The 13,317-nt window shown below is 39.1% G+C and overlaps 1 protein-coding gene across 1 annotated transcript; it reads left to right on the plus strand.

Moving 5' to 3' along the window:
- The first annotated feature begins 4,011 nt into the window (after positions 1–4,011).
- On the plus strand, positions 4,012–12,829 carry tank (TRAF family member-associated NFKB activator). The gene is made up of 8 exons (XM_071523041.1): positions 4,012–4,157; positions 5,390–5,531; positions 5,865–5,976; positions 6,217–6,323; positions 7,413–7,474; positions 7,560–7,678; positions 8,256–8,653; positions 9,400–12,829. The coding sequence occupies exons 2-8, from the start codon at positions 5,433–5,435 to the stop codon at positions 9,568–9,570; spliced, it is 1,068 nt and encodes a 355-aa protein (XP_071379142.1). The 5' UTR covers positions 4,012–4,157; positions 5,390–5,432; the 3' UTR covers positions 9,571–12,829.
- The last annotated feature ends 488 nt before the right edge of the window (positions 12,830–13,317 follow it).

Genomic DNA, 13,317 nt, shown 5'->3' on the forward strand with positions numbered 1-13,317 from the left:
GCAAAGTCAGTCTCTGCAGCCCAGCTACTGCTCCTCATGTACAGGATTTTCTGTCCTCCTCTGCTGCTCCATCTGCTATTTCACCATGCTAACAGTCACCAACAGAACAAATCACACACACACCACAGGCCGAAGCTGCATGGTTGACTAGTGGCTAAGTGGTGGATTTTCCATTGAGTCTGCAATTAAAAAAAGCAATGAATGATTCACCTGTCAGTGTTATGAAATGTGACACACAGGATCAAGTGAAGGAACCTCCACACCACACAATGGGTTTGAGTTTGTTTTGGTTCTTTCTATTTGAAACTGCATGTTTTTTCATCTTCCTGATTATGAGACCAGTTGTGTGTGTGCGTGACACAAACCACACCCACGTGAGATGTGGGAGTGGAGATTACCCTTCCTGCCCAGCTGCCAGCTATTTGGACTCAATTACTGGAATGATTTCATTGGTGTGTTGCTTGGTGTCCCTCTATATAAAGGCAGCCCAGAACAGGTGAAGGGGGTTGTTTTCTAGATTTTAACATGAAGCAGAGAGGAACAGTGGACCGTCATTGAGGGAGCTGGACTGGACCAAGAGCCCCGCATTAACAAAGGAAAGTAAGCCCTGGTGGTAGAGCGCTGTAGCCTGGCCTGGCATGATTTCAAGTAATAGGACTGAGGAACCAACCTTGTAGGAGGAAGCCCAACTGCTTCAAATCGGGAGGGGGCCACCTGACTGGAGCAGCCAGCAGCGGGAGAGGAAGGCCACCAGGATTTGGACCCCCCCCCCCCCCCCCCCCCCATAGCCCAAGGCCCGTTTAGGTGGGTGGAAATTCTTTTAGGAATACAGACTATGACTGGACAAAATTGCAGTTTTGGCCTGTTCTTTTGATTAATTCACTTCTGTGTCTAGAGCCAGTCCAATCCAGCCTACAGTGTCCCTGGGCCCTCGACCGCGAACCTGAGTCTCCACCCTCATTTCGGTGATTATTGTGTCCTCAAAAGAAAATAAACTGTCAGACCTGCCTTCAGAGTTGGTGTGGTGGTTCTGTACCTGGTCACTCTTAGGACTCCTTTTTATACTGCATAGCAGTTCTCATTTGTAACATCAGCACACTACGCAGCGTAAGCTTTTAGACGATTTGCACGTCTGTTATTTTAGGGCGTACAAACGTACAGAAAATACTTTATTTGTAACGATGGAGAACTACAATTTAGAACTGCAGTTTGGGACTTTACTGAAGTATGAGTTCAGGCTCATGGTGGTAATTGCAGCCATTTTTTCACAGTAGCCTGTGACGCTAGCTAGGGAGCTACTGCAGCTTGTTCCCTTTGCAGGAGATAGAACATTCCAAATAGCTAAAAGCCTGCCGTGGTGTAGTTTGATAACTAATTTTGTCATTCATGTAAAAATACTGAATGGATTTTTGTGAAATTAAGCCAAACAAGATGTTTTGATACAACATTTCAAAATCAAAGCCATATGCTTTTTAGATTGCTTATGTAACCTCCCATACACTGACATAGGGTAAAGTCAACCGAAGGGCTAAGAGTAATGGTGTCAACTTCGGCTCCCTATGCTGTCACAGAAATTTAACAGCCAATGCTGTCACATAAAGCACTCAGTATAACACAAGACCCTGACTGAACACCCCATCAAGCCATGCTTCACCCTCTTCTCACCTGGCTAGATATAGAAAAGAAGCATGCTTGGGCAGGAGCTTTGTGCCCTCAGCAAATTACCTCAGTAACGTCATGGACTAGGCTACTTGAGTGTTATGTTTGTACTGCTCTAGTGGCATCATGTCTGCATTGAGTCTTCAAGTCTTTGTGTTTACTGATTCTAGTATTTGCTGTACATTTAGCAGGACATTAAAAGAAATTCTATCTTGCTGTATGCTTGACATCTGCATTGGATGAACTGCCATCTTCTTAGAGAGAGAGAGGGGGTCACTGGTTAACTGTTCATTGGAAAGCGAAAACTGATCAGGAGGAAGAACTGGTTCTATGCAGGACCAAGGAGCAGCTTGTTTCTGTTCTCTCCTATCTCCAGCTGGACCATTTCAGCAATGTTTCTCCAATCCAACGTTGGCTGCGGGTAAATTTAAACACTGCTGTATAGAAGCAGATAACAATGCCGGCAAACAGACTCACCTCAAGCAAGCCACACCCACCAGAACTCTACTGTTACAACTGACCTCAGATTTTTTGCTCCAACTAAGGGATTCCAGATCTTGCCCCATTTCGGTCTAACGTGAACTAGAATAGGGGTGTAAAATTATTGCCTTTGACTATGTCCAGCACCATTGGTTTCCTTTTGAAGGTTCCTCTATACATCTTTAATTGCTGAGCTGGATCTGATGGGTTTTGAAGCTGCAATGAAAACAATAAAAAATCACTAGTCATAATTAGCATTCCAACATTTCGTAGCTTTGTGAGGCAAGGATAGCGTTAAAAAAAACTGCAGCAATGTGTTAAAAATATATAATGTTGTCATATGTAATTTCTATATTATTTCACCCATTTTAACAACAGGATGATTGTGGAAAATAAATGGTTCCCGACAGAATCCAAAAGCCCCAAAATGACAGTACTCCTCGAAACGATCCAAATGAATGGGATTTTTGGATCACGTTTGCTGTCTGTTCTTAAAATGGGTGAAATAATTCATGTAGAAATCACATATGACCAAGCTATTACATATTTGAACACATATATTACTGAATTTAAAAAATATATATTTTGCAAACAACCATGGTGTGGATGTTGCATTATCTTCACCTCAGTCATGAAATTCTGAAATGCTAAGCTAATATGGCTAGCGACTTTTTTTTTCATTGCAGCTTCATAACCCATCGGAATCCACCTCAACAAATACAGAAATGCATAATAGAGGAACCCTCGAAAGAAAAAGTAGCCTAGCTTCGGCTCTACAGGCCACGATTTTACATCCCTATTCATTTTGACATTAGACTGCATCCTTTATTTGGCCCAAAAAATTATGTCACACATGAGAGTTCACACAGAGGAAAACAAAAATGAGCATCGATCATCAGTGCAGTAGCTCAGAAAAAGCTTGTTTGGAGGATTTGATAACAAAAAATAACTGCCCACTAGATACATGGACCTGCTATTATACAAAGTAAAGCTGAAGGTGTACAGTGTGTGTAGCCTACAGTAGGCCTATCTGTCCTCATAAAAAAAACATAGCAGAGGATATTAGGAAGTATAACACAACATAACTGTTGCATAAAGGCTTTACAACTTTTGACATTTTTTATAGTATGTAGCTTCCTCCTTTAACCAAGCTATTAGTGAACATCCATCCACCAACATCCATAAACACTTATAGCAGAGGCTCTGAATAATGCATGTTTAATCATGTGGCCCTCACAATTCCTCACATATCCATCATAAGGCTGCACTAGGCATATTTTAGACATTATCAAGCTTTTAGTTGTTTGCCAATTGTGTAGATTCTATCTACTGCATTAGCAGCATGTCAGAATTTGCATAATACCAACAAGGGATCAGCATGCTGGCCTGTTATCTTCATATGCTGAAGAAAACGCCTTGCAATACAGATATCATACAGCAATGACCCTAATGAAAATGATATTCAACCTCAGTATTCTTATGGGGATTTATAGTGTGTCTATGGCAGACAATAGTGAGTTTCATAGTGACCTTATTAATGGTATTTTTTACATCCCATGGTATCACTGTAATAGGAACATTTAGTTTTGCTGTCATATTTTTGTACAGCAGGGGAGGTCGAAAAACAGTCGATTTAAACTTGCAGTATTGTGAGAAAAAAATAATCTGATAAAATTAGAGTAAAATCAACATAACATAATCTAGTTTGGGAACTGTTTTTAACATGCACAACGGTAGACCTGCAGACGTGTAGGACGAAAGAAGAACCCTCAACCAGCTAACCACCCAGCTCTAACTCTCTATCTCCAAGTTGATTGGTCAGGATCCAGTAAAGGCGGAAGTCTACAGAGCAGGGGGATTCCCCGAGGGAAGTTCCCAAGTCAGCTAGACTATGTAAAATGTACATTAGTGCGAAACACACCATATCCTCTCCTGCGTTTCGTAACTTTGCAGGTCATTTGAAGAATACGAAGGTGTCGTGGTGTCAAAACAATAATTTTGACTTTACTCGAATGAAGGTAAGGAGATAACTCACTGCCATTAGACAGGCGAACTGTACTGTAACGTTAGAGGTGCTCGATATCCACCGGTTGAATGGACTATGGCTAACCAGTCGCTAGATTTTCACTTTAAAGAATACGGAACTGTATCGTATGCGTTTTGAACTACACTTTAAAGCGATCACACATTGAAGTGTGTCGGTACAATGTTGCAAGTGACCTTTTATAACTTATATAGCCTGTATATCGTGGCTGTATTGTGGTGCCATTGGTGTTATAATACCACTGACAGCCATGGTGTTATTATGACATTTATGAAGACTGATCAGTTATTTAGCAACAGCTATGGGTGGTGAGACTAAAATAAGCCTATTTCTTGTTCATCATGGTATCATCTCAACATTCGCACGTCCACATTCACAATCAGAGCACTGTAAGTAAAGAATTACTTTGAGAATATACTGTTACTTTTTACTGAATGTCTTTTGTTTTCTCTGAACTTCAAAACGGACAGTGGAGAAGATAAAGACAAAGGCTAATAACTGTACAAAATAACCACAGTATGATTTGACTTCACCCACAGAAACAGAAACACTGTGTGAATTATGAACTGCAGGACATTTCCTTGTGTACATCAGTGATCCACCCTTGGACTGCAGGAAAAATATTATTGAAATTGCAAAAGCATTCAATAACTTTTTAATATATTTATTGTACAATACGCTCATCAAGATCCTTTGCACAGAACCACCTTTTCCAATAGGACCAGAAAATGTATCTCTTTACAAATACATACTTATCATACTTATAAGTATTTTGATTGTGGAAATGTAAATAGAATTAGCTTTTTGCAGCTACTTTGATATTCCACCCTAACTGCAGCTATTCTTGAATAATCAGTAGAGATTAGAAAGTATATTTACTCAGTTTTAGCACTATTTTGTTAGTGTTATCAGTAGCATATGTAAATCAACCTCATGTAGCTATCCTCTCAGATGATTTGGGAACACTTTAAGAGAATTAATTGATTTCATTTTATTATTTTAAAAGGTGTGGAGACAAGCAGACACGTATTTGTATTGTAAAACCACCAAAAATGCCACAATCACCAAGCTGTTTCCATTGCAGATCTGCAGTCAAAAGAATAATACTGTATTTGGGAGTGTGTTTCTTGAGGCAGTTACAGTAGAATGAATTTGTGCAAATTGTAGTTGTGTTTCCAAACCTTGACTGTGTGATTTCACACACAGGGCTCATGTCTGCTGTGTCAGTGATGGTTGTGGAGCACACGGCATGGAGAGGAACATTGGAGACCAGCTCAACAAAGCTTTTGAAGCTTATCGCCAGGCCTCCATTGAGAAAGACAATGCTAAAAAGGAACTACAGCAAACGGTAACACCATGGGGAGACAAACGATTATTTGAAATGAGCCAAATATTAAGAAAATAATAATAATAAAACCGAGTCCACTAGTCAAAAGGTAGCTTTCATTGCTATTTTTGCAAGCAAGGTTTTGTACTTGACTTACTGAAAGCATGTTTACTTTTATTCTATTTGTTAACAGTGAAATTGTCAGTAAACCTAAAATAATGTGATCATTTAATCATAAACATGATAATTTCGTATAAATTAGATATGAAAATGTGACACCTGCACAGATATGTCAGCATAGACCAGATCCCAGATATTGGTGCTAGAAATATAACAGAACCCTCATTTTTACAGACTGAATATTATGAGCGATATACTCAAAAACTTCAAAAGCAGATAGAGGACCAGCAGCAGCAGATTTCAATACTTGAAGCTCAGTTGATGTCAGCAGCAAAGCAACCATCAGGTTAGTGACACATGCCAGATGAATTGTCTCTTCATATGCTGACAAAATAATTTACTCTTGCCATGCATTGCAATCTGGGCAATGACCTTTATACAGCAGGATGTAAAGGATTTTCATGTGCTGTACTCTCAAGACATTTCAACACCGAATTCATCTTACCCATTTCATCTTTTCAACTGTGCTTCCTGTTTGGTGTTATGCACTGACTGACAGTTCATTTATCCTGTTTTGGATTCTAAGGAGAGATGAAATGTGAGCTGGCTCCCAGAACACAGGAAGAGGAGACTTTGTTGTCTTGCAACCATGTACTAGATGGGACCAGTGCTTTTAGGAAAATACAGTACCTGGTATGTTTAATGTGCTGGTGTGTTCTACTCTGCACAGTGTGACTGCAATGTGACTGCTGCAAATCTGGATTTTTTTTTTTCATTCTCACACTTGCACTAACACATGCATACATGCACACACACACACACACACACACACACACACACACACACACACACACACACACACACACGCACCAGAGTTAGTTTTAGATTCCACTTACATTCTTATATTGAATCTGTAATGGCACATACAAGATAACTATTACAGTGGTAGCTAAAACATTGTAGCCCCTATAGCAGTCTATGTATAAATTGTATTGTACTATGTATAAACACACACACACACACACACACACACACACACACACACACACGCACACACACAATGTTGATGGTCTACAAACATTCCCTCTGCATGATGTTGCTGCAGCTCTACCAGCAGTGATCTTTAATGGACACAATATCAATAAGTATTGCAGTATGCAGCATACTGCAGGTTCACTGTGATCCATGCTGCCTGACAACTTTCAAACATTCTTCCTGTGACGGGAGTTTTAAGTCTGTGTCTTTAACTTTCAATGTCATCCTTTTTTTGTAACCTTTTCTTTTCTCTCTCAACCTCTGTGGTTCTTATCCTTCTGCCCAACTCACAGATTATTTCACGATACTTAATGCTGGCAGCACTAACTGGCACCTGTTCTCACTGATAAGAAGAGACTGTTCTTATCTTTTTATGGCTATACCTTGCTTCCACCTAATTCTTTTCTGTTGATTTAACTGACTGTGGGCCCCTAAGGATTTTCCTACTGGACTAGAACCCAGCCTCTATTTTACTTCACACATGGTTTATCCACTTGCCAGAGTGAGTTCTCTTTTCCCTCACCAGATGGTGCTAGAGGATAATATCACTGCAGGGTTCATCTTACAGCAGCTTGAGCTTTACTGTTAAACATTTATTTTACTGGTGGTGGTACTTGAATGAATTTATGTCTGGTAACAGGACTACACTCTTTTATGTGTAAATGAAAAATGCAAATTTATTTACAATTTGTTGTTTGAATTAATTTTGCCCATGTTTGCTGTAAATGTAATGTGCCGATTTTTCAGGAGAATATGGAAACTGCTGTGGCTGTTCCTCCTAAATTGCCAGTTAACAGCACCATTGACAAGTATGTGTCTCTCCTTGCACACCAACCAGTTTCTCATAGACATTATAGGGGAAAAAATGTTCACTCTTATTTCTTTGTTTCTCAGTCAAGACATGCTGGAGGTATTTGAAGCAATTCAAGGGAAATTCCAGCAGATTCGGTCTCTAACCAGAAGACAAAAAGATCACCTAAAAAGATTTCACGGGGGAAACGATACTTCAAATGGTAATATTAAAGTTTACCAACTGCTTCATATTCCCTGCAGTTGCACAAGACCTGAACCTGAATGCAGATCTTTTTTTTATTTCAATTACTTGAGAGAAAATATGTTGAGTTACAATTGCTTTGAATGTGTCATAACAAGTTGTGAGTTTACTAGCTTTTGCTTTGTTCTTGAACACAATTAGATAGCAACACCTTAACCAGAACCGTACATTAATGCCTCATTGCCCTCTTGAACCATGGCCGGCCACCTGTGTGAAAATAGAAAGAGCAGATAAACACATTTAATTATTCCACTGACAAATGCATGATGTTGGCTCTGGCTACTAGCTGTATAATTAGTACAATAAAAAACATTTTTTCTTTTATATATTCAATGAAAGAACCAGTATGAGTCCTTAATAAGCAATGAAAAATCAAACGAGAAGTGAGAATGCCCTTGAGAAATATTTTTCAACAACACGCAACTTCTAAAATCATTGCCAAGCTTGTATGTTTATTCGCTGGAATATGTTGATTCGTCGATTGAGACATAACAAGTATGTAAAATCTCTTTTTTTTTTTTTCTGCCGTCTGACAGACCAGCGGTTCTCCATGCCTATCCAGTGTACGGACGATACGGCGGAGCAGGCGGAGAGACCCTTCTCAGCACTGAGGTCAGCAGTGGAAATCCCACACCCGCCTACGTCTCTGGCGTCCCGTGGCGCCAGCCCCGAGGACAGGGACTTAGTAGACTCTCTCACCAAACTCAGTGTCAAATTCCCGCCCTCTGCGGACAGTGAATATGAGTTCCTGAACAGTGCTCCAGAGAGACACGTTGGTCTGCCCATGACCAGGAAACGGCCTCCCAGTAGCGTCCCCACTGCACTGACAGAGGAGGCGCCTGCGGAACTGGCTGTGCCTTTTGTCTACCCTCCGTCCCCCTCCCACTCCACATCGTCCTCGCTCTCCAAGGAGAGCGTACGGGGACCCCAACAGGTGAGAATCACAGGAGAAGGTCTGAGAAAAACTAGTAGCAAATTATCAGTTTCTGATTGGATATTTGCTAATGGATGAGGGAAAGAGTGTGAAGTAGAAAAAAATACCCTTGGCTTAACTCAAAACGTATTACTGTGTAATGTGTGCTGATTCTTTTTATAATTTAGCTTGGATACTCTGGTTATATTTGGCATATTTGCTAGAGAGTGGGAGCCAGATGGAAGCACATTACAGTGTCTGAATCTGATGAAACAATTATGATGGTTAAGTGGGATTTCATGGGCTAATGTGTATAACCACGCTTATCACAGCATTGCACAACATACAGTGAAATCTAAAAGTTGCAGTATGTTGAAAACATCCTTTCTGCTCTGGCTCTGCAGATAAGACATGACAAGATGGTCCAGTTTTTATTCTAAGAAACTCATAATGCAATACTTTCCCTGGGTTACATCAACATGGGCAATTATGCACATTATTATCTGCTTGTTTTCATAGGGTGGATGACCTCAATGGCCACACACTAATAGCAAATTAATAGTAAGATAATTAAACATGGGAATCACTCTTTGCGTTTACTGTTGTTGAATCAGAAAGTGGGTTCATCTTGTATTCCTTAAAGCAACAGATACTTCTACCTAAAGGCCAAGTGACCCAGCATACTCTAAATACTGTAGGTGAGTGTAAGCATTGTTATGTATGTGAGTAATACAGCCTTTTGTGTGTTTGCATCCTTCTCTCTGCAGCCTCTGTGGAGTCCTGAGCTGTGTGATACAGGTGACATGGGGACAGAGCTGGAGGTGGCACAGAGCAGCAGTCCCGATAAATGTGCTTTCTGCAATGCTGTGGTTCCTCAAGCCTGTATGAACAGCCACCTCTATTCGCATTTCTCTCATAAGAATGAAGCCAGCAATTGACAATGGAGGCAGGGACTGACTGGCCGATGCGATAACTCCTCCAAGACTTACTGTATTCATGGTTTATTCATGCCTTTGTTGCCTGCCATGAAGTACATGCGCTGTACTGGATTTCAAATGACACTGCCTTTTGCAATAAGACTTGAATCCATTCTAAGTCCATTTATTTAATGTCAAAGAGTTGAATGGTACACTTTCTTGCCCATTATATATTTTTTAATATTACTCTGAAATTGTACTCGAGACCTAAGTGATGATGATGCACAGTATGGTAGATATGAGTACAATAAAGCCATCATTTAATCTTGCAATGAATATTCTTTTTTGCTACCTGTGTCATTTACATTGTTTTTAGAAAAAGGGTGGGATGCTGTTCTAAGTGTAACCACAATATATAGACATACTAAGATGGAGAAGATGCAGCCTTGATGTTGCTTTGATAATTATAAACTTTGATGTTTAATTGTGTTTATAAATTTTATATTTTAAAACACAAGTTGTGTGTGACTCAAAAGAAAATATCAATGTATATTTTTCAGGGAGATCTTCACTCTCAGAACTGGAGAAAAATGAATTCACTTTGGAAATGTAAGTTTTGTAATATTTTTTTTTGCGGAAATGTGACTAATATTGTCTTCTTTTTATGCTGTCAACAGAATTCTATGTTTTACAGACACAGGAAGGGGAAAAAATTGAATGTTTTTTACTTCATTTGTGTCTCTTACTTTGTAAAAACCAGCAATGTGCATCCAATCACTTTAAAGTTATCAATTTGGCAGCATTTGTAAGACACATGTTGTGTACATGTTGCTAGTGAACTATTCCCACAGGAATTTGCATCAGCATCGTACCAGGCTGTATATTTTCATTTGTCAGTATGATTTGGAGCCACTGTGACATCCTTAGTCCTCAGAGTTGGAAATAATTACAACTTTTGAATTAATTTAAAAGTTATGCCATTTGTTCACTAAAATTAGGGTTGTGCAGGTGGTAAACATATCATCAGGCACAGGCTCATTGTTCAATTAGATGCCCAATTATGTTGCTATTTGTAGCTTAATGGTTTTAGCCTTAGAAAATATTATTCTCATACATATTTACCTATTTAATGGAGAAATGAAAATGGCATGATGCTTTTTGCCCCCTTTCACATTCTGTGAAAAGAGATAAAATGACAAATTGATGAGTCAGGTTCCAAAATGATATAATCACCATTTGGAAAAAGTGACACCAACTCTTACAAAATTATTTGTAGTACAAAATTAGAGAGAGACAGGGAGCAGTGAAACACAGGAAATGTTTTTTTTTTGTTGTTGTTATATAGCATTTTAGAACAGAAGTCTTTAATTGGATGTATCAGTTTTTGAAAGACAATGTTTCAGTCACTGACTGTATCCATTGTGTGTGCAGCAATCTATAGTTTTTAATACAGATTCCATCTATTATTTGACCAAACCTTAGTCTTTTTCAAACAGCAGCAACAGCTTTTGACTTCTGCAATATTTATTCACAGCTTTGCAAACAATTGCAATGATTTTCCCTGTCTTGTGTGATGATGTGTTAAGGAAATGGGGACAATATGTGTATTGAAACACATCGTTGTGCAGAGAGGACCTTGCAGCCCTTCAGCTATGGGCTGGTAACACTTGTGCTGGGTAGATGAGCTGGTGTGAAGATTGCGAACAAGCTTTTTTCTGCTTTCAAGTGTTGGGTATTACGTTATTTGAAATATCACTTAATAGACTTGGATTAATTTAATCTTTTCATTATTAATCAATATTCACCACTGAGCATTTCACTGCACGTCATAAATAGCTCAGAAAATCAAAACATATGTAAAAAGGTGATTTTTTTCATGCCATCCATTCCAACTAATGAGTCATTAGATTAATTATAATCATTATAATTAATAATAATTAATAATACATTTTGGGTCCATGATGATAGGGAACGGCAAGTGTCTCTTAAATACTGTACCAAATCACAACACATCATCTGAGTGAGGGAAAAGACTGAAAATACATGTCATTTGCTGTATTTACAAAGCTGAATATTACTTCATGTACAATGTGTCAAGCATAATGCATGTTTATTTTGGAGTGACATAAACCACAGAATTTCACATTTCACATCACATTATGGACATTCAGGGGAGAATTTATTCTGAATTTTTGGCAAATACAAATAACCACTATCCCTAATGATTCTCTCTGGTTAATCTGTGAAGAGTTGAACATTGTGCAGCCTGCATGCTTTTCTCTCTGGGATCATGAACAGCTGCTTGCACATAATTATGTTGTCATTCCTTGTTATTTGGAAGAGGAAAGTCATAATGACAGCTAGGCCTATGATTTTTTTTTCTTCTGTGTTTTAGTATATATTTACTCACTTGTTAATAAAGTAATGTGAACAGCTTGAGAAACCCCCACTTAAGCTCCAAGGAAGCCATTTTTCTTGCCATGTTTTTGCTTGCATTTAGAGATATACAGGCCATCTCCTTGTTCAGTGGGACTTTCGCTACCAGCGGCAGTAGATTTGAAGTAGATCTGAGAGATATAAGAAATGAAAGAAGAGGAAAAAGACGAAGGATATGGATTGAAACGGAGAAGAAGCAGGCTGATTACAAGGTGTCAAAATTGCCAGGAGCAAAAAGGTGAAAGCAATCAGGGGTGAGAAGAGTGCAGCATTTGTGAGGGGCAACTAATTATCCATCTCATTTGTGGAGAGCAGCATTTGAGGCAGCTCTAGCCCACTGAATGGTGACAGATTGGTGCGGAGGAGAGGGGAGGTGTTAGAACAATGGAGCCCAGCTCACCATCATTACTGCATGCTAATCAGCAGTGCTGCTGCACCACCAGTCGGTGCTGCAGAGAGTTCAGGGGGATAGGGAAGTCACCGGCTTCAGGGGACTGCAGTCATTTCCAACTAGAGGAGAGAGGGAGGAAACTGACATATATGTGCTGGCACTCTATCAATGCCTGCTTGAGCCAATAGGTCTTCCAAGGCAGAGGCTGATCTCTGTGGCCTGCATTATCACCTCCCCATTCTGGAAGTGTCTTGGAAATGAAAGATAGATTGAGTGCATGTGTACTTTTAAAGGGATCCAGTGCAATAATAATAACAATATAAGACCAAATATTCGTTTAGGTTGATGGCTGAGGTTTTCGACAGTGATGATGCAATTCAAATGCTGTCACAGTACATTTATTTGTCATTGTATAAATGCATCTACTGTATGTTGACAAAAGTTTTGAATGTTTTCCGGAACTCATTCATTGTAAAAAATAAATAAGATTCAATATTATTAGTAGTTAGTATATTTAGTGTAATATGATATGCAAATATGAAAATAGGTTCTTAATATATGTTTGCAACGGACAATTTAATCCTCTCAGATGACAGACAGACATATCCTATGTACAAAGAAATTTTTGATAATCTATGGTGACGATAATGTCATAAACTATGTTGTGACGCCTTCCTCCTTTGACTTGTTTCGAATGCAGTCGTAACTGTGGTGCAGTAGTGGTTACAGCACATATACTGTATTGCTTGATATTGGCATTTGTCAGGATATCATCTATTTTAACTATCACTATTAACTGTTGTTATACAGCTATGTTAAGCTTAAGTAAAAACTTGTGTCAGATACCATATGGCCACAAGCAGGATGGCCACACAACAATGGTGTGTGAAGATAGAAAATACAGTTTATTTTGTTGATCAAGACTTTTCAAAATCTACAGT

The sequence above is a fragment of the Centroberyx affinis genome, unplaced genomic scaffold (genome assembly GCF_046629955.1).
Source record: "Centroberyx affinis isolate AG114_WGS23_722 - 3 ecotype Tasmania unplaced genomic scaffold, CSIRO-AGI_Caff_v1 ptg001058l_1, whole genome shotgun sequence".
NCBI lineage: Eukaryota > Metazoa > Chordata > Actinopteri > Beryciformes > Berycidae > Centroberyx > Centroberyx affinis.